General features: G+C 51.7%; 1 protein-coding gene across 9 annotated transcripts in view; it reads right to left on the bottom strand.

Annotated features, from left to right (window-relative positions):
* The window catches only part of TKFC (triokinase and FMN cyclase), a 1395923-nt gene that overhangs the window by 736868 nt on the left and 631869 nt on the right, over window positions 1-27186 (bottom strand). For all 9 annotated transcript variants that reach the window (XM_069623835.1, XM_069623836.1, XM_069623839.1 and 6 more), the window contains one exon: window positions 434-523. In XM_069623835.1, the coding sequence (XP_069479936.1) occupies window positions 434-523 (90 nt within the window). The remainder of the gene's footprint in view (window positions 1-433; window positions 524-27186) is intronic.

Raw genomic sequence — 27186 nt, 5'->3', positions numbered from 1 at the left:
CGAGAATCAGGTGAGCGTTACAGAGCTATGATATACCTCCTTTCAGTGAGCCAACGTTCTGTAATTTTGAGAAAGCGCTTGTGAGAGATCAAGTGAGCCAAGCAGCACTAGAGCGGGGCTGGTTTTAAGCAGGTAATACTAGACAGTTGCTCAGGGCGTTGCCAGCGAAGGGTGCCAAATTGACACAATAAACAGTATATTTAGCCCCATTGTGAGTAGAGGAAGGCAGGACATTTTCAATTTTCATAGCGCAGCAAAAATCGCTGCAACAGCCCTACATTGGAGGGGGTAAAGAGTGGGAAGGAAAAGAAAGTAAGATAAATGACATGCATACAGACACAGACACAGACACAGACACAGACACACACACACTTAGAAAAGAGAGGAGAAGAGGAGGATGGCAAGAGAGATAGAGGGAAAGCTGCATACTCACCTAACCCCAGCTCCAACTCATCCGGTGCCAGATGAAACGTTGGTATAGATCCAGGCACACTGCAAGGAGACAGACTCACGCCCAGAGTACCTGCATCGAGAGAGTGAGGGGAACAATGTCAATGGATATGCTCATCTCAGGGGCCTTTTTATGCCTATTGGTTAGAGAGAAACACATGTAACCCCACAAAGGCCTGTCAGTAGACATGCCCACCTCTGTAGACCCTGTGGGAGAGGGACTTGGCTCTATGATTCTTGTGCACCTCTTAGATGTACCTATCATAGAGTTCCACTTTGCCTTGTTCCCATAAACCTGTCCAGGGAGTCAGACTTTCCTTGGACCCACATGTACCTGCCATGAGAAGAACTCATCTCTGTGGTCTCCATTTATTTGTCAGGTGAAGGACCTTGTGTCTTTGTCTGAAGGGGATGCCTGTATACCTGTCAAGGTTGAACACCTCTGTGACCACGAACACACAATACATAAAGAATCCCCTCTGCGAACCCAATGAGCTATCTGGCAGATGGATCTTTTAAAGCCTCTTGAATCTCACAGGATAGGCACACACCTCTTGTGTCCTTGTCTAGCCATTATAGCAAAGCCTCACCTCTGTCACCCCTGTTCACCTCATTGGAGAGGAACGCACATCAGAGAAGATTGTATTTGCCACAAACTTACTAAAAGAACTGAGGGTGTGGGCCATTAAGAGGAACCTACTTGATGTTTGCTAGACATGCTTCAGAAAATACTGCTCAACGATCCATAATATACTAATCTTGAGAACATTAACATCAAGAATAAAAACAGGCATTGGCCTACATTTATACATGGAATTTATTGAATTCAGCCAGGCTTTTCATGGAGTAAATAGAGGTATTCTTTGGGGAAAGCTAAACTCTTGGGGAATCGATGCAGGCTTGCTAAACATGATAATTCAGTTCCATCAAGACACGCAGGTCAGAGTAAGGCTAGATGGTGACAGGTGCTTTACTAAACCTGTAGACAGCAATGTGGGCTTGAAACAGGGCTGTGTGTTCGTGCCATGGCAGTTCAACCTTACACTACTGAAATGAAAAGTGCATTGGACAGTTATTATGGTATTTTTGGGGCACGGACCTAGCCTTGAGAAGTAATGGAGTGCTTTACAAAAGTATACAACAGAACAGATGCATAATGGAGTGCTTTTCAGACTTAACAATAGAACAGATATACAGCGGGGGGTAGGATACAGAGGGGCACAGAGGAGGGGTACAGCTGTAAAGGGTGGTGGGGTGGATACGAGCGGACGGCATCTAGCGAGTCAAGTGGCGCGGGGGCAACGTGATGGCCTAGGTGTTGAGGAGGAGTGACTCCTTGAAGAGGTGGGTCTTGAGTTTTTTTCTGAATTGTAGGAGTGTGGGGGTGAGTCTGATGCTGACGGGGAGGAGGTCCCATAGTCTTGGGGCATAGGTAGAAAAGGCGTGTTTTCTGGTCCTTTCCTTTTGGCAGCTGCAGATTTCAAGTCTGCACGTGTCCTGGCTTGTGGTGGTGCGCTGGTCGCCAGAGATGCTGAGTTTCTCCGCAAGGAAGCTGTGCGACTTCAGGGCGACTGCCTAATGGGTGATGCAGCAAGACTTGAAGTTGATTTGTGCGTGCAGTGGGAGCCAGTGAAGGTCAATGAGGGACAGGGTGATGTGTTAGTATCTGCGTAGACCCTTGAGGACAGTGTAAGGAGCTTTCCCCTACACTGGGTGGTAAGCCCCTAAATATGATGGTGTAAGTTGACGATGTTGCTATTTTTGACCACACCTGGGCAGGCCTCCAGAAGTCCTTAGCTGCACTTATCGAATAGGCTAGATGAAATTATCATGTGATTGACTACGGAAAAACAGATATAATGTATTTTGGGACCAAGAAGAAAAACATCAAAGACTGCATAACTGTTTACTCCAGTAAGATAGAGAGGGTTTCTGGATACAAGTACCTTGGAGCCTGTATAAGTGACAAACACTCATGCATAGATTTGTATGAGCTCTTGAATCTAAAGGCCTTGAGAAAGATGGGGATGGTGGCAAACTTTCTGAGTACACAGGCTGGCTTTACTATCATGGACCTGGCAATGGTCTACAAGCAATGCATTGTTCCAACGGTTTTATATGGTCTGGAGGTGTATTAACCACCCTGATCCCCACAGAATGGTGTGAATTAAGTGGATTCTTTATTTTTTCTTTAAAATGTAACCTTATTTGCATTTCAAATAATAAACTGTCAACAATCAACAATGTTCCACTTCCCCTCTAACCCCCAAGTACGCTTCTCTCCCACTCACCCCTCCATCCCCCTCGCTCCTTGACCCTCCCCTCCAGCCCCTCCCATGCAGCGGTTTGTATTCAGGTTACATATGTACATGCCATGAGCTCCAGCTCCTTGTGAGGAACCTGCCTCTCCCATGCCTCTCCCATGCCTCTAGGGCCCCTTATCCGTAGGGGTCTCCAGGGCTTTCCCCTCTGGGCAGCCACCCTGTCCCCACATAGTCACTTGTCTCCTTCACCCGACCTGTCCTTTGCCAACCTCACCCTGTCCGGCCACTCCTCTTGTCCAATGCACTCACCACCCATACTTCTCGTAGAAGGGCACCCACTGGCCTTCAATGTTGGACCGGGACTCGTCCAGTAGATTTGTCAGAAACGCCATGTCAAAAATGGTGCGAACCTTTCCCACCCATTCTTTTTCCACCGGCATGCGTTGGCTCTTCCACAACGGGGCCAGGCAACATCTAGCTGCTACCAGCATAACCTGCACCATATGCCCGTTTCCATTCTCTTCCTCCTCCTCCCCCACCTGAACTCTGAAAAGGAGAACGCAATGGTGAGTACCCCCTGTCTATCCCATCGACTCCTCTAACCCAAGATAAGACCTCCATCCAGCAGGCTGGGACCTTGTGGCAGCCCCACCACATGTTTTTATTTATTTTATTTATTTGCATTTGTAAAGTGCACAACTGCCCTCGGGCATCGTGGCGCTGTTAAGAAAGCTTTCTTGGTTACATAAGTGCTTGGAGTTGTCATAGGTGGTATAAAAACATGAGGGCCAATCCCTCTTGTAGGGTGGCCGCAAGCATACAACGCATAATGTCAGAGTCATTGGAGGCATAGGGTCAAGAAAGGTGGCAAAACATGAGGGCCGACCCCTCAGGAAGGGCGCAACGACATACAATGCATAGTGTCAAATCGGTGGGATCATAGTGTTAAAATAGGTGGCAGAACATGAGGGCCAGCCCCTCTTGCAGGGGGGCACAAACATACAATGCTTAGTGTCAAAATCGGTGGCAGCATAGTGTCCAGATTGGTAGCAGAACATGAGGGCCAGCACCAAGTCAGTGGCAGCATAGTGTCAAAATAGTTGGCAAGACATGAGGGCCAGCCCCTCTTGTAGGGTGGCACAAACATACAGTGCTTGGTGTCAGAATCGGTGGCAGCATAGTGTCCAGATGGGTAGCAGAACATGAGGGCCAGCACCAAGTCGGTGGCAGCATAGTGTCAAAATAGGTGGCAAGACATGAGGGCCAGACCCTCTTGTAGGGTGGCACAAACATACAATGCTTAGTGTCAGAATCAGTGGCAGCATAGTGACCAGATAGGTAGCAGAACATGAGGGCCAGCACCAAAACGGTGGCAGCGTAGTGTCAAAGATAGGTGGCAGGGCATGAGGGCCAGCCGCTCTTGTAGGGTGGCACAAACATGCGGTGCATAGTGTCAAAAAATCGGAGGCGACATGGGGGGCCTAAGGGGGGAGAGACACACTGATGACCAAGGGGGGGGGGCGAAGGGGGCATACACACACTGACGACCAAAGGAGGGGGAGTGAGAGGAGGGCATACACACACTGACGACCAAGGGGGGGATGGGGGGGGTACGGGGCATACACACACTGACGACCAAGGGGGGGCGGTGGGGTGGCGCACTGTGGTGGACAGGGGTACACAGGGCCTGAGGAGTGAGCCTGGGAGGGCCGGCCAAGCCTGCCGGCTTTCCTATAGTCCATGACATACTAGGCATCAGCCAATAGGGGCAAAGTGGCGGGAGAACAACAGCCCAGGCACTCTGGTGCCTGCGGGTCGGCCATCTTGGAATGGCGATGCGGGACTCCAAATTGATCAGGAAAGGCACTGCGGTGCCTCAAATCCAGCAAATAACCCTAAAACAGCGCAGATCTGCTTGCACAGCGCAGGCTTTGGTGAAGGTAGAATATTAAAGGCATTTTTTCAAAATTCGTGCACAAGCGCACATTTTCGTTTTGTGCAAGCCATGAGGCTTACCTTGCTTCCTGATGGTTGTGGGTGAAGAGTTCCATCTCCCGATGGAGGTGGGAGTGGGTTAGGGGCTCCAGCGCCCTGCAGCTTCAGGTGGTCAAGAGAAGTGCTCTGGTCTTAGATTGTGGCCAGGGCCAGGAGTGGGCCTTGGAGGGAGGGCCGGCCAAGCCTGCCAGCTTTCCCATAGGCCATGACATACTTGGCATCAGCCAATAAGGGCAAAGTGGCAGGAGAACAACAGCCCAGGCACTCCGGTGCCTGCGGGTCGGCCATCTTGGAATGTGGATACAGGACCCCAAATCGATCAGGAAAGGCACTGTGGTGCCTCAAATCCAGCAAATAACCCCAAAACAGCGCAGATCCGCTTGCACAGCGCAGGCTTTGGTGAAGGTAGAATATTAAAGGCATTTTTTAAAAATTCGTGCACGAGTGCACATTTTCGTTTCTGCAAGCCATGAGGCTTATTGTTTGTTTGTTTGTTTTTATTCACTTGCAATGCGCACCAGAACCGAAGGTAACCGGGCGCAACAGTACAGAAAATGTAAGGCTTAGGTTACAAAGTTACGGATAATGTACAGTGATGTGCATAAATATACAGTTAAATACAGGTTACATGCTAACTAAATACAGAGTTAAAGGCTACTGTACACCGGTGTGCAGACTATAGGGTTATATGCAGGCAGGCTGCAGACAGGCTCAATATGCACAGACCATGGAGGTCAACTGGAGGCTACACGATACTGGCATATATACAGGCGCTGGCAGGCTATCTAACACTAAACAGGGGGGGAGCGTGTGGATAAGGGTGGCATCTAGGTAGTGTCTAACATATCTACTCTAGGAGGTTTCGAGACTGAGTAGATACTGGTCAGCTAGATGTCAGAGGCTTTCACATAGCTCCCAACCTTTTTTGTCACTAAGGCGGGTGAAAACACCCGATTTTCTTTTTGGCGGGTGAGAGGCCCATAGAAGTGAATGGGCGTATGAGGAGCTTGGCGGGTGATTCATCAGCTTTCAAGGCGGGTGACACCCGCCAAAAGCGGGTGAGTTGAGAGCTATGCTTTCAGGAGATTGATATACTTAGATCTGAATTTCAGAAAGGCCTGGTCTTCACGTAGGGGATGTGGCAGTGAGTTCCAGAGTTGGTCTGCTCGGACCTGGAAGCTACCTCCCCCAACCTTGGACAATTTGAATCTTGGTATAATGAGGCTGTTGACACTGGAGATTCTTGCTGGTGTGGTAGAGCACCTTCTAAGGAATGTATCCGTAATATAACTAGGTGCGGCATTGTTCAGGGCTTTGTGAACAAGTGATGCCGATTTTAGGTGGATTTTGTTTAGGGTGGAAAGCCAGTTATTTTGGCGCCTAATATAAGATGTGTGATCTTTTGGGCACGCCAAGAGAAGCTCGGAGGGCATTATGTTGAAGAGTTTGTAATCTGTGGATGATAAATTTATTGGGACCAATTTAAAGGGCATTGCAATAATCAAGCCGAGATAAGATTAGGGTTCTGGCTAGTATAATGCAGTTATTAGATAGGAAGTGTTTGCCAGCTCTAATGAGTTTACAGGTGTAAGCAGTGGCCGAAGCCAAGGACTTCACCTGTTTGTCAAATGAGAGGGTGGAGTCCAGATAGAAGCCAAGTGTCTTCACTTCCTTGGACACCTGAATAGTGTTTCCATCAATCAGGAATGAAGCATAGTCATGCCCTAATTTTTTTAGGTTGTAGTGGGTCCCTAGGATGATATGTTCTGTTTTATCATCATTCAGGCAAAGTACGTGGGTTGCCATCCATGCCTGGATTATGATATACAGCCTATTCACCAAGGCCAAATCCTTGTTGTAATCCCCAGAAAGAGGGAAGAGAATCTGGGTTTCGTCTGCATAGTTTGTGTAGGTGATACAGAGATGGTCCAGATCGTCAAAAAGGGGATTAGTAAATATGTTGTACATCCTGGTCTTCCTCCTCTTCAAAAATGGACCTGATTGTCTTAAAGAAATCAGCCTTTGGTAGAGGCTCGAAAGACCTAGCTCGACCAACGGTTTCAAAATCCTTGAAGGCATTAAAGGCACCAATGGCCTTGACAAAGGTACCGGTTTTGAAGGCCAAGGTATGTGCTCCTTCAAAGGAGTCGAAGAGGAAGGCTTTGCCGTTTGCCTGTGTCGAGACAAAGACTCTTTGAACACATGTCACTTGAGAAGTGGTCTCTGCAGACACCCTGCCTGTCTTACTAGACGCGGTGGGCTGTGTAGCCTTTGTGGGCTCTTTCAGGATGGGCACTCAGAGCTGCCTTCTGGAAAACCTTCAGTATTTTTAGACAGAATTGTTCGCAGTCAGTGGGAGATGCCAACTTAATTGGGAAACTAACTTGCCTGTCAGGAGAGCAGCCTGACGAAAACGACCTATGATGTTGTTTCTTTGCTTTATGGAAGAATGAGCAGCGAGATCTAGATCAAGCACTTTGAGTGTTTTGAGTGCTTTATTTCCTGAGGAAATATCCCTGGAGTCGTCCATAGAACTCCTTTTTGAAAGGGTAATAGAAGGGGATGTTGAAGGGGGCCTACATGCCACAAGTTTCCCTCAAGGGGAAACCTCAAGGCCTTCACTGGTCCACACCCAGACCCCACAAACTGATTTGATGCGGGTCCGGAATGGACATTAGCCCCGCATTGGAACAACGCTTGAAGCCAGTCTTCAGTGTAGACATTATTTGACTTTGGAGAAAATACGCAGAAGGAATTTGCTGAGGCGAAGAACCGTCCGAAGCATGCTGAGTATACAGAAAAAACGGAGTCAATGATCGCGGCGCGAGCTACTATCAACCAGCGTCGATGTCATGGCCAAGGACAGGACAGAGGCCGCCGAGGGCGATGTCTCGATATCCGATACTAAAGGTGCAAGACTTACGGATATATAAAAGATTCAGAATATATGGGAGGACACAATCCATTAGACTTAAAATATATATGTACACACAGACCTATACACTTTTTTACAACCTCAAACAGACTCACTACTGGTTCTCATCTTTGTGCTATTGTAACAGTCACCCTTCGTGGGAATGCCTCCATCATCTGTAAAAGTGTTATTGCAAGTCATTTCTGATCGAAATTGAAATCCCTATTCTTAAATAAATTCAAATACAAAGTCCAGCATCCAGTCTTTAGCCTATGAGTAAAACCTGGTTGCATGCATCCAAACCACTGTGCACATGTCGGCACCTCTACTAGAGGTTTTGATGTAGTGGATAGAAACCTCAAGCAGGTCCTAAGTGGTGAGCTTGGCTTCTATCAAACGTTTTAAATGCTTGCTTTATTCTCAATGGGAATAAAAGCTTGAAAATTGCCTATTTCCCATCAAGGAATTTGGTTAGCAGCAGCCAGAAGTGCATCGGCATTGGCCTTTCTGATGTGCAAAGAGGCATTGGTGTAGGCCTTGTGACTCAAGGCCTCCTGAGCTAAGGCAACATTGCTTCCCGATGGTTGTGGGTGAAGAGTTCCATCTCCCGATGGAGGTGGGAGTGGGGCAAGGGCTCCAGCGCCTGCAGCTTCTGGTGGTCAAGAGTGTGACCATAGTACCCTCTCACCTGCTTACACTTCCAACAGTGCAGATCCTACCCATCTTTGCCAGCACCACCAGCGAGTAGTGCTCTCTGTGCAACATCTTCAGGGCCTGGTGTTGATACTGAAGGGATGTTGTAGCGCGAGTGGCCTTCCTGCACATCAATGCCCATAGCGCATCGTCAACATCTTTCCGTAGATCATGCCCCCAACTAGTTCTAGCAGGAAACAGGTCCCTGGGTTCCGCCAACAGAATGGCCCTGTATAATTACGCAATAAGCCCCTTTGAGCCCATCCGCATCAAGAGGAGCTGCTCAAAGTTCGTCAACCCACTCTTCAGGTTTTCAGCCCACTGGGCCCCCGTCAACACCCCTTTCAGCTGGAGGTACCTGAACACCATGAGTTTATGCACCCTCAGACACTTCTCCAATCTGTCACATTTTACCAGCCCGACTCATCTCTGCCTTGTACCAAAGCTGGAATGCCAGCGGTTCCTCCACCCCACCCCACAAGAAGGGGGGCCCAGAAACAACTCAAAGGGGATAGCCACGTGGACAGCCTTCTGGGTCCCCCTCCTCTCCCTCCATAGCGACTACAAGACTTTGAGAACAGGGTGACACAGTACTCTCCTCGGGATGCAGGACCTTGGCACCAAGAGCCACTCCCCCAGGGACACTGGGGCCAGGACCGCACTGCACTGTCCATCGGCACCCATTGCTTGTCGGTGTGTGGGTCCAAGTGGTTCACCATTATTCAGTGCTGGGTTGCCCTGTAGTAAGTTTAGGGATCCGGAAACCCCACTCCCCCCTCCTCCTTTGGCAGCACCAGTGTCCAGTAGATGATCCTATGTTTAGCCCTCGCCCAGAGGAATTTTAATAAGGTTGTCTTGACTTCCTCAAAGAAGGACTTTGGAACCTTCACCAGGAGCATTTGAAATAAGAATAGAAATTTGGGCACTACAATCATTTTAATACAATTTAATCATGCCATCCTCGTAAATTTTAACCTTGCCCACCGCTCCATATCCTTCCGTAAGGCTGCCCAAAGTGGAAGAACATTCCCGGGGAAGAGCTCTCCGTACTGGCTTGACACCTGAACCCCTAAGTACGGAAAGGAGTCTTCCTGCGTCCGGAAGGGCAAGCCCCCTATGTAGTCCCTCTTCGCCCTCGGTAAATCCCTGGCTACGTAGGCCAATGACTTCCCTAGGTTTACTTTGAAGCCAGATAGCTCCCCATACCTTGCTAACCCCTCAAGTATGCAGAGGACGGATTGAGCAGGCTTAGTAATGTTGAGCAGGGCATCGTCTGCAAAAAGGCTGACCTTACACGTTAGCCCCCCTATAGAGACTCCCCCTATACCGTCGGCCTTCCTCAACCCTGCAGCCAACGGCTCCAACACTAGTGCATAAAGCAATAGGGAGAGCGGACAGCCCTGCCTTCTGCCCAGTCATAGGGGGAAGGCCTGCAACGTATCCCCATTCACCGCCACCCTGGCTGTTGGTTTGGAGTACAGCGCTCTGATCCATCCCTCCCTCCTCGGGCCCATCCCAATAACTGAGAGCACCTCCTCCATGTAGACCCAACTCACCCTATCAAAGGCCTTTTCCGCACCCAGGGCCAGGAACAGGGCTCCCTCTGTCATCACCCCCTGCACGCTAAGGGTGTGCAATGTCTTGAGGGGGCGTGGCTTGGCGGCCGTGCGGTAGGCGGTGAAGCTCGGGAGCTCCAACACGATCCTGGAAGAAGATCGTCCAAACTGGCTAGATTTCTTCACTAATCACAGCCAAAATACAAGAACAGGCGGCGGAATATCCACTGAAGAGCTGGGGAGTTCTCTGTTGGAAATCGGAAATGGAAACAAGCAATTTACTAACTTTTTAGATTCTCCCTGCCAAATTCAAAATGGTGGGTGCAAGCTGCGTGGCTCGCCGGGGACGACCCTAGCAGTGAGGGGGCCGACAGCAGCCTGCCGGGAGAAAGGGACACGGGACGGCACGACCAGTGACGTTATCATATATCATGCAATATCAGGGTACACCCCAAAGGACAGAGAACAGCTGAAGGACGTTGGGGGACCTTGAGGCACCTAACCAGTGACGGCAAGCAGCTCTGTGCATGGGAGGACCACTGGTAGAGAACCCACGCACTAGCCATCTTGACGCTGGGCGAGGAAGTGCCGGCGCTGAAATATGCCTCAGCAGTGCTTTTAAGCACCGGAGCAGGAAACAAGCACATACTAGTGCGGACTGAGCTGGGGCGGCCCCGGGGTCGGACACACGGCGGAGGTGCAACGTAGGGGACCCGGATGCCTGCGGTCCCCCCACCCCTCTGTGGAGGTCTGCAGCAGTCTGGACGGACCCAACGGCAGGCAACGCCGGCCTCATCCTTGGAGGTGGGAGCAGAACGCTGTCTGCTCGGTTTACGGCACAAGAGTAATGCCGCAGCCACCTGCGCACTTTACACCAGAGGAGCCCGCTGGCAGCCCTGGTGGGACCTCAATGGATATTGCGCCTGCTGGCCGCACCCCGTCAGCGACAGCACCCGCAGCCAGCCACAGCACAAGATTCCATGCCCGCCTTTGTGGAACAACACAGCTCCACGGGTGTGAAAGACGGAGTGTCGGAGGGACCAGTAAAAGCTGTCTGGACCCACGCGAAGGTGAGCGGAGAAACAGCGGACAGACACCGGACAGCAGCGCGGCCTCTGGGCCCATCAGAATGCCCACACATTACCGAAAGATCCCAGGTACACCCGACAACTAGGGGTGCCATACTCCATCATATCATTGTACTCCCGCACATGCTGCTCAAACCAAGACTTAGATCCAAGGCAGTGTGACGGCGTCGCGGGCACCCCCTGGGCGGGCATCAGTGAAGAGCCCAGAAGACAGTTGGTGGGCTGAAACAAGGGGGCGAGGAGAAGATTGGGGGGGCAGGCTTCCCCCTCAGGAATCGTTAAGAAGATTTGGGACAAGCCCAACCGGTGCTCAGGGCCCCTCTACGCATTGAAAAGGGAAGTGAGGCCCCCAGGACGAACGCTTGGGCCTTCCACCTGCACAGGAAGTCAACGGCAAAGGAAGTCTGGAGGAGGAGGAGCGGCCTCCAATGTCCCTGGAAGAGGTGCAGCCACTGTCAGACCTCGCCCAGACATCCACAGCCCCAGGAGACCGCAGTGGCAAGAGCAGGCAACATCCCGGGTGAGAGTGGAAGCAAGAACTGAAGCGGCGAGGCAAAGGGCTCCAAGCGCAGGGCAGCTATAAGCAACTCTAGACAATTTAGCGACATGGGAGAGCACAATCCATTGACTAGGCATATCAGCGCAGTGCAGTGAGGGGAGCGAGGAGGCCACCCAGAGCCCTGCTGGGACACGGAAGAATCACACAAGACTCTCTTAAGAATGCTGTAATACTGACGCAAGGCCATCAACAGTGAAGACTATACCCAAGGTGAATAGCCAGCCTTGAGTGCCATGCAAACTCCTTAAGGCACTTTGAGGAACCAAAAGAGAGCCCCGGTACGACCCAAATGAAAGGGAACCCAAGGACCTCCAGTACAAGCACCCAAGCCATCACCTACGCAAGGCGACAAGACAGAGGAGGGCCAAAAGTGGGGTTGCCTCCTACGCCCCAAGCAGTGGCACAACCACTGGTAGACCGCCCCTGGTCACACATAATTCCCAGGCAGCCCACACCAACGAGAGCAGACCATACCCCAGGTGCGAGTGGAAACAGGCGGTCCCAAGCTTGAGGGCTGTGGTGGGCCCCCATAGATCATCAAATGACGAGGAAGGAACACGTTACTTAGCTGTAACTGTTGTTCACCAGCATGGGTTTGGCATGGATTCACATGCTCATGAATATTCCCCGTCGTCAGTCTGGGAATCCTCGGTAAAGAAAAAATCTGTATCAGTTTCGTTTCTGATCTGTCTTTCTTAGTAGTAACCAATGACTGGTCTCTGGGCCATACTTCGCCCAGCCAATGACTGCCCTCTCCCTAAGCCCCGCCCCTGGCAGCCATCCTCAGATTTGGTAGCACGTAAAGTGGCAGTATGACCAAGTGAAGAGCCGCAGAGGGGAAGGAGGGAGGGTTTGCATGTGAATCCATGCCAGACCCATGCTGGAGAACAACAATTACAGGTAAGTAACTTGTTCCTTCTCCAGCATGGGGTCTGGCATGGATTCACATGCTTGTGAATATAAGAATACATAGCAGTACACACATGCACAACCACCGGAGGTGGCAAGGCTCAACATTAAGCATTACATAAAACTAAACATTAAGCATCTCTTACCTCCTCACCAGGCTCACCTTAAGCTAACAGGTTGCGCAGCACTGCCTGGCCGACTCTGGACTCCTCCCTGGAATCCCGGTCGACGCAGTAGAATCTCATGAAGGTGTCGACCTCCACGTAGCAGCCCTGCAGATGTCCAGCAGGGGCACACCAGACAAGAACGCCGTGGTAGCAGCGATCGCTCTGGTCGAATGGGTTCTCGGACGGCCGGGCAACGGTCGGTTTGCCAACCGATGACAGTGCATGATGCAGCCGGAGAGCCATCTGGAAATGGAAGCCTTCGAGAGAGCCTTCCCTTGGTTCACAGGCCCAAAGTCCACAAACAGCTGTGATGTCTTCCGAAAACTCTTCGTTCGGTCCACGTAGAACTTCAGCGCTCTATCTACATCCAGCAAGTGCAACGTCCTTGTTGGGGAGAATTCTCTGTTTAGGCTGAATTTCCTAACCTAGTGAGTCCCCCAGCAGCTTTGCTGGATTTTTGGGGTTTATTTTTTTTCTCCTGCCAAGAGTGAGACTCTTTTACCCTCACTCTTAGGCATGATTTGAGAGTGTTTCTTTGACTCTGGATGTGTTTAATGGGCTATGGGGTCTTTTACTCCATAGGGCTTTTTGTTTTTTTGTGATGTGTGTTACACAGCACCCTCAGTGCAGTAACACAGGGGTGTCATAGTGACTCCCCAGTATAGACTCCATACCCTGGGACTGACTACTGTCTCCCAGGGCCTGTAAAGTCACCATTCACTTTATTAGTCTTAAATTCTGAACAGAACCAGTACAAACCATCATATTGTGGACGTACTGGCTGGGGCAATTCAATTGCCCCGGGGTCTGTTAGTCGAGGGGGCACGTCTCCATCCCCCCTGTTCGAGTTTTGGCTGGTGGCAGTGGATACTACTTTTTATATTCGACCGCAAATATTTCTCTATGGGATTTTCCCATTGTTCGAGGCTAATATCTTTATTTATTTAATTACGATAGCCTCGAACATACCGTCGGTTTATTTAATTAATATTAATTCTCCAGTTGGTATTTTTTGCCAAAACTCGATTCTAAAATGGCATTTGTGTTCCCTTCTGTGACTCCAACCCAAGTCAAGCCCTTTGTTCCACTTTTTGGCGGGCTTCTCCACAGAAGCCCTCCAAAGTGGTGCCACTCTGTCTGGGGTACTTAGGAGGGGTGGAGGGGGATTTAGGCACCCTGGACTGAGTTGCCTAGGCAACTCAAGTCACACTCTGTCCTGATTGGCCCAAGTGGTGACCCGGCCGGCTCACCACTTAGCATGTTTGAGTGACAGCTAGGCTGAGTGAATGGGGTTTTTCTGCATAAAAGCAGGGCTTTGGGGACTGGAACTTCAGAAGTCGCCACAGGATCTAAGAATCCGACGAGGGAGAAGCTGAGCCGACCTGCCACGACGACACCACCGGTGGAGCCCTGCTGGACCGTCTCACCACTTTTCCCAACGACAGAGGAGATCTCCCGCCGGAGAGTCTTCTTCCTTTGACTGGTGGGGATAACCAGTTTCACCGTCTTTTCGCCTTCCCGACGCATCTCGTGGCCGCCTTGCCTGTGCCAAGTACCCCGGCAACCGGGATACCACGTTTTACCACGACCACGAATTAAAGGGTAATACCTTTAACCGGAAAACTCTGCGGCTGCTTTCTTCCCTGGCAGTGCAACGACCTTCATCTTTCCTCCAAGTCGAGATCTTCTCTTCCCCTGGACGACGACGAGACTTGCACCCGCTGCCAGGAACAACTGCCCCCGCTGGAGGATCCTTCCCACTTAAGGTACCGTGTCCTGCCCGGTTTCCCTTGCCACCGACTGTACGGGGTAGATTTAGCCCCTGGCTTTCGAACCTGGGTCAGCCTGGGACACCCTGGCTAAACTTTTCTGAGCCTCTCTAAACTCTTTTCGAACTCTCTGCAAGACTTTCTAAGCCTTTTGTAACTGTGTGATCTTGGGCGCATTTGTGCTCTGCTCTCTCTAAGAGTCGGCCCAGCCTATGGACTTTGGCTCACAAGTGACTTTTGCTCGACTGCCTTGCTAATAGTGTTCTTAAACCTTAGAGTGGTGTACCTTCTCATATTCTGTCTTTTTCCCTCCCTTCTTCATAAACTTATGGGAGTGACATCTATAGTTAAGCGCTCACCTCTGTATGGAAATAAGTGGTGTTAACTAAGACTTCTCTGATAAGGAACCAGGGTTGTATATATTATAATAGTAATTGTGTTTAGAGTGTTTTACCATAAGAGTGCTGGAGTGTTTCAAACAGTGTGTTTTTAAATAAATAATTATATACTTTGATACCAAAGCTCTGGTCAGTGTTTGCTTGTATTGTTGTATCTGAGTGCCTATTGTGTATACTTTGCATACTGCCTAACTCTTCTTGAGGGACGTCTGACTGCTCAGCCACAGCTACCAGGTAAATCTGGGTGGTACAGACTGCTACCAAGTGGGTTTACTGCCAACACCTGTAGTCCTAAATCTTTTGCAGTGTTCCCAAAGAGAAAAAACTGGTAACACCAAGGGCTCGTTGAGATGGAAGTCCGACGGCACCTTGGGCATGAAGGAGGGGTGCGTCCTCAGCACCACCCTCATCTCGTGGAAAGCCAAGTATAGAGGCTTGCAGGAAAGGGCCTGAATCTCTCCCACGCGTCTTGCAGATGTGATGGCCACAAGGAACACTGTCTTCCACGACAGGAACTTCAACGGAGCCGAATGCAAAGGCTCGAATGGCAAGCCCATGAGCCTGGTCAGCACCACATTGACTGGAGCCTTCACCGGCAGGAACGATCGAACAGTCCTTTCATAAACTCCTTCACCAGGAGATGAGACCACAGGGACGACCATACTGAAGTTCTGGTGTATCGTGAAATCGCTGCCAGATGTATCTTGATGGAAGCGTGAGCTAGTCCAGCTTTGGCCAGCGACAGTAAGTACGGTAGCACTTGGGGGGCTGTAATCCGTAGAGGGTTAATCTTCTGTGCACGGCACCAGACAGAGAACCTCTTCCATTTGTGTCCATAGCTCTTGAGAGTTGAGGACGCCCTGGCCTTTGCAAGAACCTCTCTGCAGTCAGCCGGGATATCGTACCCTCCAAAGTCTAGTGCTGCAGGAGCCAGGCCTGCAAGTTCAGCGACTCCGGGTCGTGATGAAGAATGGCGCCTCCTTCTCTGGAGAGAAGATCTGCGTCCGTCGACAGTTTGACTGGCAGGGACGCCGACAAGCCCAGGAGTTCCGGGAACCATATCTGTCTCGGCCCCTTCGGTGCGACGAGGATCATCCTACACCAGGACCTCTTGAGTTGGTTGATGAGCCTGAGCAGCAACGGCAACGGCCGGAACGCATACAGGAACAGGCCATCCCAGGGGAACGAGAAAGCATCGCCCATGCTCCTCGTCTGGGGGAACCTGCTGGCGAACCTCTGGCACTTGGAGTTCGTCGCTGTCGTGAACAGGTCAATTTGGGGTTTGCCCCATCGCCGGAAGAGATGATCCACTTGATCCTGGCGTAGTTCCCACTCGTGGCACGAGCGCAGCTCCCTGCTGAGTGAGTCGGTGATGGTGTTTTTTATCCCTGCTAGATGAAAAGGCACCAGGAACATCCCCTGGGCAACGGCCCAGTGCCACAGATACTGGGCTTCCTTGGACATGGCTGGGGATCTGGTTCTTCCCTGCTTCCAGATGTAGAACATCGTAGTGGTGTTGTCGGTGAAGATCCTCACCACCTTGCCCTTGAGGGACGGGAGCAATGACTTGAGGGCCCAGAACACTGTTCGGAGCTCCAGTATGTTGATGTGGAGCGGCCTCTCCTCCGGGAGCCACAGACCTCTCGCGTGAAGATCTCCGGTGTGCGCTCCCCACCCCTCCAGGGAGGCATCCGTCGTCTCCGTCACCTTGTATGCTGGGGTCTGAAAGTCCGTGCCCGCGGCGAGATGTGCGCGGGTGCCCCACCATCGAATTGCATGGCGGAATGCTTTGTTGAGCAAGATTTTGTCCTCGAAGCTGTCCGTCGCTTGCGTCCAACAGGCGTCAAGGAACTCCAGCAGAGGACGCATCCAAAGCCTGCACAGGTGCACCAGATAGATGCAAGAGGACATCATCCCGAGAATGGACTTGAAGGACCTCACTCTGGCCACGTCCGTGGCCAGCAGACGCTGTACCTTGCCCAGGATGGCCTGCGTTCTTTCCTCCGACAGCGAAGCCAACTGCGCTACTGTATCGAGCTTGGCTCCCAGAAACAGCGCGACCTGCGACGGGACCAGGTGGGATTTGGGGAAGTTGATGGAGAATCCCAGGTCCGTGAGCAGCCGGATGGTCTTTGCTGTGTGTTCTACTGCGAGTTCCCTTGTCCCTGCTTGGATGACCCAGTCATCCACGTAGGGGTAGATGTGGATCCCCTGCAGGCGCGGCCGCGCTGCCACTTGTGCTAGGCATTTGGTGAACACCCTGCGCGCCGACTTCAATCCGAATGGGAGGGCCTTGAACTGGTAGTGCCGCCCCTGGACTACGAACCTGAGAAACTTTTGGTGTCCTTTTCGGATGGGGATGTGAAAGTACGCATCCTCCAAATCCAACGACAATAGGAAGTCGCCTTCCTCCAGCTGGCCCAGCACGTGCTGGAGGGTGACCATCCGGAACTTCTGTGCCTTGATGTATTTGTTTAGCCGATGCAAGTCCAGGATGGGACGCCAACCTCCTGTCTTCTTTCTGACGAGGAAGTATCTTGAGTACACTCCGGAGCCCCGGAGCCTCTTTGGGACGAGCTCGATAGCTCCTTTCTTGAGCATCGCCCTTACCTCTAACAGTAGTTGAGGGACGTGGTTCTCCTTCCTGGCCACGGGAGTAATTCGGGGGCACTTTTTTAGAAATTCCAGAGTGTGCCCGTGGGCCAGGGCATCCAGCACCCAACGGTCGGTGGAGATGGACTTCCACACGCTGACGAACTTTGTCAGCCGGCCTCCCACCGGGGTGCTTCGGTGGGGGCCCGACGCGACTGCCGGTTCAGTCTTGCTTGGAAGCATCCTTGCCGCCCTGGCTTCCCTGGCGACGACGGCGAGATCCACCAGACTTGCCTCATCCCCTGCAGGCTTCTTGCGACGAGGAGCGGGCCGCCTGACGGTAGGTCGAGGAGCCGCCACCGAATCCTTTGGAGGCACCTTGCTTGCCTCTGGAGTTCCGAAAGGGCAGCCGCCGTTGCTGCAGAACTCCCAAGGCCCGAGCCGTCTCCGTGTCGGTCTTGATGGCCTGCAGCGACTCATCCAGAGTCTTTCCAAACAGATTGTTCCCGTTGAAGGGCATGTCCAAAACCTTGGCTTGCACGTCCTGGTGGAAATCCGTCGTCTTGAGCCACCCCCGCCGTCGAAGGCAAACGCCGTTGCCCAACTGGTGGAAACCGGTGTCGGCAATGTCCGTGGCCACAGTTATGGCGTGGTCCGACGCCACCTCACCCTCCTGTAGGATCGCCAGGGCCTCTGCCCTCTTGTCGTCTGGGAGGAAGTCCAACAGGGGGGCGATCTTGTACCACAAGTCCCTGTCGTAGCGGGCCACAATCGCTAGGGCGTTGGCCGCCTTAATCGTCGTCGCCGCCGACGAGATGACGCTTTGTCCCACGGCGTCCAGCTTCTTTCCCTCTCCGTCCAGTGGGGAAGTAGAGGATGAAGCCGATGCCCTAGCCTGCTTTCTTCTTGGCGCTGCTGAGATGACTGAATCCGGGGTCGGCTGCGCCCTAAGGCACAACAGGGCACCATCGGGGACCCGGTACTTCTTCTCGTACGGGTCCCTCTTGGCAGGTGTCGTGGACGGGTTCTTGAGGAGGGCAAGCCTCCTCGTCCCAGATGTCATCCAGAAATGGCACCCCGAGGACCGTCTTCCTCTTGGCCTCGCGCCGTTGATAGAGGAAGCCTTCCTTATTCCTCTCCTCAGTGCAGAGTTGAAAAAACTCGGATGCCCTAGCAATCATGGCGTGGAAGGAGCCAATCTCGTCGGGCGGAGACGCACGAGGAATCGGAGACGGGAGGCCAGTCCCGTCGTCACCGCCGTTGTCATCCGTCCCCGTCGTCCCTCGGGATCGGGGACAGCGACAAAGGCTGAGAAGGCCGTGTGGGCTGAAGGGGCACTGGATGAATTCTCCTCCTCTTGTTCGGAGGGCTTCCCGACGGACCCGGTACAGCTGGGTCGTCTGTCGGGGGTAGGGGCAGTCTCGTCCTTATCTACGTGCATAAGCCTGGATTGCCGTCAAAATGGCCGCCGAGTTGTCCTGAGGCTCGTTGTTCCTCCACGTGAACTTTGTCATCGTTGCCGCCCTCGCTCTCGTCGTCTCCCTCCTCGGGATTCCTCCCGTGGGGCTGGGCCTCTTCCAAATTCTCAGACAGTGCCTCCTCGGAGGTTGTGTCCGTGTCCGTAATGGTCACCGGGCCCCCCCTCTTTCCCCACCGGGGGTCTTCACGGGGGTCTTCTCGATGGGCTTAAAAGAGGATTCCCTCCGCGGAGGCAGGGGAACTCTAGGCCCCGAGGTCGCCTTCACTGGGATAGCCTCCACAGGCTTCACCAGGGCCGCAGCGACTCCCTCGATAGAGGCATTAGCCGGGTGGATCAAGGCCTTGGCCGCCTTGGGCGCGCTTGAGGCCTTCACCTTAGGGGGAGGGTCACTGCCTCGCTCCCCCTCGGCCGGTTCCTCCGAGATTGACCAGGGCCTCTCCAGAAGCTTAGCCGGGTTCTCGGATTTCCTCTTCCCCGAGCCAGAGCGTTGGCTTGTGGTTGATGGTGTCGGTGAAGGGGCGGCCTGCCTGGCAGCCGAGAAGCCCAACCGTTCGGCACTCCCAGTGCCCGCGGACTCGCAGTGCTTTGCCTTCTGTTGGGCCCCCGTCGCCGGGGCGCCCTCACAGGACTTAGAAGATCGCTCGGACTTCTTCTTCTTCTTCTCACCTGCTGGGCTCTTGCCTTCCAGCCAGTTGGAAAGACGGGTCCTGCGATCCCTCATCGTCCGATCCGTCACGTTAAAGCAAAACGCACAGTCCTTCTCCACATGCGTTTTGTCCTCGTGGAGGCAGTAAAGGCATTTCGAATGCTCGTCCTCCTTGAACACATTTTGTAGGTTACATCCAGGGCAGATTCTGAACAGTTTGCCGGGAGTCGAGCTCCCCTTTTCCTGGGCCATGTTCTTCTCGTCCACGAGGTAGGCCTCAGAAACGTCTGGAATCCTCCAAGAAGCGTAACTCGACGAAAACTTCACCCTTGAGGGGCGTAGATAAATCCGAAACGGGTCCCCGTTGATCGGAAGTAGAAACGGTGGAGCTTGAGGCTCGATTAAACCGAAAAAACGAGATAAACCTCTTTGAAAAAGCGCAAAACGCAGTAAAAGCTCGAGAGCTATAGCACAAGGACTCCCAACACTTGAACGTGCGGTAAAAATCTGAGGATGGCTGCCAGGGGCGGGGCTTAGGGAGAGGGCAGTCATTGGCTGGGGCAGTATGACCCAGAGACCAGTGATTGGTTACTACTAAGAAAGACAGATCAGAAACAAAACTGATACTGATTTTTTCTTTACCGAGGATTCCCAGCCTGACGACGGGGAATATTCATGAGCATGTGAATCCATGCCAGACCCCATGCTGGAGAAGAGTGCAACTCACCGACCAGGCACACTAGCGCGGAAAGGTGGGGAGAGGAAACCAGGGTAAGGACACAGAGTAATCCATACAAAAGTCCCTCTCAAGGATGTTTTACCGCAGGAGAACAGCCACCAAAAGTGAGGAGTGTGTCTGAGGCGAATAGCCAAACTTGAGTGCTACACAAACTCCTCGAGGTAACCTGCGGGTACTCACCAGGTGTGGTGGAGCGCACAGAGCCTTGCATAACGCCACCAGGGAAAATGCCAGATAAATCAAAGGGTAGGAGAGGCAAACAGACCAGCATGGAATCCTTTGCCAAGAAGCAGGAGAACAGCCAACCCACCTTGTCAGACAAGAACACTGAGCGGCAGCCTCTAAACAGCAGGAAGGGGGCCGTAGCGACGGCCCTATACTGGAGGCTATAGCGGCCCTAAAATCATCCATGGAAAACAAACTGGATGCCATTTTGGTGGACATGAGCCTCCTTCGGCAGGATGTAAGGGCCCTGGTGGACCGTGTGGGCACGGCGGAACAACAAGTACAGAACAATACCACCGATTTTGCCACCACCCAGTCCCAAATGTCGGATGTACCACAACGGGTAAAGACCCTCAAGCACAGAGCAGAAGATGCAGAAGGGAGGGCTCAGAGAAATAATGTCTGGATTGTTGGACTACCGGAGGGGGAGGAAGGCAGGGACCCCACGAACTACATAGGAAATGTATTGCTGCAGGAGATCGGAGTAGGGACACTGTCCCAGGGCTTTGCGGTGGACAGAGCCCACAGGGCCTTGACTAAGAAATCTTAACCTGGGGCAGCCCGAGACCAATGATCGCCAAGATCATGAACTATAAAGACTGAGAAAAAATACTGCCATTTTCGAGGGAAGAGGCGGGGTTGATAACCAGGAACTCCTCCAGAATAACAATTTACCCGGACTATACAGCGCTGGTCCAGAGACAACGGGCGCGCTTTAGCCCAACTAAAGATCACCTGATAGCAGCAAACATACGTTACATGCTACTGTATCCTGCCGAACTGAAAGTGATACGGGAAGGCAGATCGTACTTCTTCGAGATGGCAGAGGAGGCCCATGCATGGATGGACCAACAGAGCATCCCCCAACAGAGAGCCAGAAATGGTAAGAACGACGAGAATCCACCCCTGTAACAACACGTGCAGACCCACTACCAGGAAGCAATGGCAAGGCACCAACGACATGAAGCAAGCAAGATGTATATGACCAAAGGTGCGACGAGCTTTGTTTTTACTGCGGAAGACGACAGGACACGATACCCCACAGAGTTTTGCAAGTTCAGATGCCAGTTTTAAGGCATCACGCTGTAGCGAGCCTGCCCCACCTAGGGAAGGCAGTGCAAGAGAAGCGGCAGAGCCTGAGCAGGGGGAGGGTGGCTGGGCGTTTGTTTATGGTTCACGTTTTTTGTTCCGACCAAGGCACAAGAAGGGGAGAGCACTTTCTATGGAGGAGATGTTGCGGAGGCGCATGGAACATATGGCGTAAAAGGATAGTGGGACGAAGGCTGACCATTATGCTGCCCTGGGCTTGGGTCTCTTCAGGAGCCACATGGTGTGAGGAGTTCGTGGACACCCGGTGATCAACCACAACAGCAGGAGTGACGCTCAGCGCATATACTGGTGACCGGGATATGTTATGTTAACATAATTCATTAAAGCGCACATACGCCCGAAGGCATCATGGCGCTGGAGGAGTGAGGCATACGTGTGATATCACTGTTTCTAAAATAACATTGTTTTCAGTTTCCGACAAAATGCACGGTGGTCTAAGTTCCCCCGGAGAGCAAAAGGAAGGTCATTCTAGGTTTTGACAGCAGTAACCGAGAAAGCGCGCCCCCCTTTTCGGGCTAACCTAAACCTGGGAATTGCTACCCGCAGTGCCGATTGAGAACGGAGAGATCGAGTAGGCATGGAGGGAATACATTTGGCTTGCAAGTATTCCGCCCCATGCCGTAGAAGGCCCGATGTACCATTCACATGGACTTAAACATAATCCTGTCAACAATAGGAAGCCAGTGCAGTTTCCTGAGCAGGGGAGTCATATGGGCTCCAAAAGGGAGGCACAGAATGCATCTGGCCGCGGCATTCTGGAGTAACTGTAGGCGCCTAATCAGATAGCCAGGCTGCGCCAGATAAAGTGCGTTACAGTAATCCAGTGCGCTTAGAACCAGAACTTCAACCACCGGAGCCTGACATGCTGTAGGGATAAAAGGGACTGCAGCAACTTGCTCATACATGGCCAAAGTGGCAGAGATCCTCACCCCTACATTCCTGACCGACAGGACAGGCGTGGGGAGAGGGCCAAAAATCGGCCGTCCAAAACAGCTGAAGAGATGTAGTACCTACAACCAGGACCTCGGTTTTACTGCCGTTTAGCTTAAGCCAATTTGATGTCATCCATGTCCCCAGCTCCACAAGACACTTTTTCAGCCGAGTAGCTGTCTCAGATTTAGTGAGATCCAAACGGACCAAAATTGGAGCAAACCCAGAATAGGCTCATGGGAATGGAAAGGCCCAGATGGCTCACAGAGTACTGAACTCAGAAGAAATTACAATAGTAACCTTGAACGTCCGTGGACTGAATGCCTATGTTAAAAGGTTGAGGGTGCACACCTGGCACAACAGATCAAGAGTCAAAATAGCGATGCTCCCGGAGACCCACCTGACCAAACACAAAGAGTCCAAGATAGCGGCCAAGTGGGGAGGGCAGATGTTCAGATCAACCTACTCCACCTATGGTAGAGGGGTGTTAACGTGGGTGGATCTGGGGGTCCCTTTCCAGCTGTTAATGCAGGAACAAGACAGAGAGGGCAGGTGGGTTCATGGTATGCTTGAGAACAAGGTGGTGTGTCTGGTTAACACATACGCCCCAAACCGGGATGCAACAACGTTCTTTCAGACACTTGAACCACGTCTGGCCCCATACCGAGAGGCTGCATTCATCTGGGCCGGTGATTTCAACTGCGCTTTGGACCCTCTCCTAGATCGATCAGACGACAATACAAGAAGCAAGCCCCGCCGGCGAAGGCATTCTGGGAAATTTTGGTGCCGCTGAAATTGGAGAATGTCTGGAGAAACCTGCATGCCAACAAGAGGGGATACTCCTACTATAGCGCCCCACACGGTACGTTTACATGTATAGATTACCTCTTTAATGGTAGCGAGACACTAGGGGAATTCACTAGCGCGCATCACAGAGCAGGAACACTTTTAGATCACACCCTGGTGACAGCAACATGGGCGTACACGCATAACAAGGCCCCAATACCGACCTGAAGATTGAGAGCAGAGACACTGCTGGAGAGGGAGGTCCAGGGGCACCTGCAAGACACGGCAAAATACTATTTTCGACACAACATAGGCAGTGTGGATACATGAGCAATGGTGTGGGACGCCTTTAAGGTGGTACTCGGGTGTGCAGCAAGAGGGAAGAAAGCAGGACTTAGAGGGAGGGTTCTGACCGAATTTGGGGAGATCAAACGAGAAATAGAGAGGATGGAATCGCAAGCCTGGTCACTGGGGGTAGAACCACCTGAACTAGTGTCCCTTAGAATACAGTGCAAAGCAATCTGGTAGAAACTGAGGAATCTAAGCAATGCAAAATATACGCATAGACTACATGCTGAAGGGGATTAACCGGGGAGGCTCCTGGCTTGGCTCACCAAACAGGAAGTTAAGAAAGCCCTGATTAACACGATCAAAAATACTGTGGGGGAAGAGGTCAGAACCCAAGAAGGGATAACCAAATATTCTCACAATTCTATGAGAATCTCTACTTGGGCACCCATGAGGCAGACCACTCTGACATTACAGACACCCTGGCACAAACTGACCTCCCAAAGTTGGAAGTAGAACAAGCACAGATGCTAGAAGCTCCCTTAACGGTGGAAGAATTGGAAGCAGTAATAGACAGCCTCCCGACAACTAAGACCCCAGTACCCGATGGGCTACCCAGAGAGTTCTACAAGACGTACAAGTCCACTTTATCAGTTAAATTACTCAAGGTATACCAGGAAGCGCTTGAAATGGGACAGTTGCCAAACAGTATGCGAGAAACCCTAATAATACCCATCCTGAAACTGGGTAAACCCCCCGTCCCCTAGACTACGGCTCGTACATGCCTATCTCATTAATCAATCAGGACTGCAAAATCCTAACGGCAGCCCTAGCGAATAGACTCAAGAGAGTTATACACACGCTGGTCTATCCGGACTAGACGGGCTATGTCCCAGGGCGTAACACCACGTGGAACCTACAGAGGCTGCACCATGTGGTGGACCAAACCAATGATAAACAGGGCGAAAGCGCAATAGCGTCCTTAGACGCGGACAAGGCCTTCAACTCTGGGAATTGAAATTGGCTCCTCAGAGTACTGGCCCACTTCGGTGTGGGCGAGGGCTTTCTTAGATGGATCAGATTACTCTACAAAGACCCCAAGGCCAGAGTTAGGACTGGGAGGCATATCTCGGAAGCGTTGAGGAAACACAGGGGCACAAAACAGGGCTGCCCATTATCCCCAATGTTCTATAGATTGGCCTTGGAGCCCTTAGCGGTCTTTCTGCGAGCAGTATTTGCAGACATAGGGATATGCATAGACAATGTCACGGTCTTCATTTCACTATACGCTGACAACATGCTCCTGTTCGTCACAAACCCTTGCGAAAATCTTCCCGATCTGTTAGAGGCAATAGGCGCCTATGCCAAACTATCAGGCATCTCCATAAACAAGGCAAAATCCATCTTGTACCCACTCGCAGAACTCAGATGGGTTCCCAAACCTGGGACTCATGTGGGCACTGCACACTTTCCCCCCCACACACACACACATACACACACACACGCACACAAGCACACACGCACACGCACACACACACACACACACACCCCCTTACTCCCACCACACCCTCCCCCCTGGAAAAAACAACAAAGTCTATGGAGTTCTGGAAGACAGTGCCATTGGGGATGAGATAGGGAGAGCAGCCCTGTTAAAAAGGATGGTCCTATCTCATCTGCTATATTACTTTACAAGCATACCCGGTACATTTTTTAAGAAGTTGAACACGATAGTATGGGAATTCCTGTGGGGGGGGGGGGCCAGAACCGACTGGCACTTCATGCTCTACAAAGGGACTATTTGTCCAGGGGAATCAATGTGCCAAACTACGAGGGATACTATCTAGCGGGGCAGTTGCAATTTGTGGTCCAATGGTTAGGGGATGAAGAATCCATAGACTCACACTGGGGCTAGTGCTATAGGAAAGGGTGTGGAAGATTCAAGGGACCCAGGACCCATGCTCCTTGCATATCCCAATGACGGGATTTGCGGGTACTAGACCAGAGGCTCTGGCTACATAGAGGACAGAGTGGGAAGCTAAAGGAGTGGCACAGATCGGAGACCTGTGGAAGGACGGAAAATGGGTGGAGTTCAAGACCCTTACAGAAGACAATGACATTCACAAAGGACAGTTCATGCTGCAAAATAGCATGGTGCAAACTATCAAAAGGCGGTGGTCGGACCTCACAGAGGTGGAGGAGGAACCACAACTCGACCTGGATAGGTGGTACGACATCTCCGAAGGTGCACACACGACAAGACTCTGAACAGCTCATGAAAACTAACAACGCCAAGAAACTGAAGGTGCAAGACCAATGGGAGTCAGAACTCCAGAAGCCCTTTACGGATCAGGAATTGTCAAGGGTCCTAAGATATACAAAAAAACAGTCTCGAGAAACGCAAGAGTCAAACAGACGCAGCTCTATGTCACCCATAGAGCGTGCCTCACTCCAAACAGGCTGTCCAAAATGGGGAACAGAGTAACTCTCACCTGCCCCAGATGCCCCGCGGAAAATGCAGACATGATCCACATGATACAAACATTTTGGGAAAGCATCAAAGTAATGGCGGCTACAGGCAGGGTGCAAATGCAAAAATGGACACCTGAAAGCTACCCCCTGGGCCTATTTCCAAGGGGTGACAAACAAAGGACGCATATAGCCAAGATGGAGGACTTGATGTGTATATTAGCGAAACGCCGGATCGCCATTGCATGGAAGACCGACACAGGACCCAGAATAGAAGCATGGTGGACCGACTTGCACCATTGGCGAAGACAGTGATGTGGACTAGCGCAGTGCAGAGGGGCTCCAGGGAAAATAGCGACAAGCTATTGGTTTGGAACACACTCCTACAAGATATGCTGGGATCAAAAGAAAGCAGTGATGTTGATGACCCGGAAGGGTCACATGAAGTGGTTGAGAACCCGAATGACCAAAAGGAAAGCCCGGATACAAATATCCATGAGTGCCCACCGTACATTAGTGGATAAGACTAGGTGCTTGGACATGCAGCCGCAATAAATAAGCAGCAACGACTCATAAGGAAACGTGTGCACCACGATTATCAGAAGTGTGGAAGACTCCCCGCAAGCAGTGCCATTTGTATGTTGGTTTATTGTGTTGTTGTTTATGTTTAATGTTTTAAAATTCAATAAAGAAATAGAAAAAACAAAAAAGGATGTGCAATGTTTTACGAAGGTTATCCGCACCCTGTCTACACCTGATAAAGCCTGTCTGGTCTGCATGTATCAGATGTGGAATGTGCGGCTCCAGGCACGATGCCAGCACCCTGGCGAAGATTTTGGCGTTGATGTTTAGTAGGGAGATGGGTCGGTACGAGGCACAATTGGCCAGGTCTTTCCCCAGCTAAGGGATTACTGCTATTAAGGCCTTATGGAATGTTGGTGGTATAGTGCCCACCCCCCCAAATCCCGCAATTACGTTTAAGAGCTTGGCGAGCGGTGTCGCCAGCCGGGCCTGAAACTGTTTGTAAAAGTCTGAGGTGAACCCGTCCTCCCCCGGGGGCTTGCCTACCTTTAACTCTTGTATCACCTGTAGCACCTCTTCCCGGGAGATGTCCCCTTTAAGCACCTCCTTTTCAGGGCCCATGAGTTTGGGGAGTGCATTC

Source organism: Ambystoma mexicanum, chromosome 11, assembly GCF_040938575.1.
Source record: "Ambystoma mexicanum isolate Mex_15411 chromosome 11, UKY_AmexF1_1, whole genome shotgun sequence".
NCBI lineage: Eukaryota > Metazoa > Chordata > Amphibia > Caudata > Ambystomatidae > Ambystoma > Ambystoma mexicanum.
The sequence above is the reverse complement of the archived record's forward strand: the minus strand, read 5'-3'. Positions and strand labels throughout refer to the sequence as shown.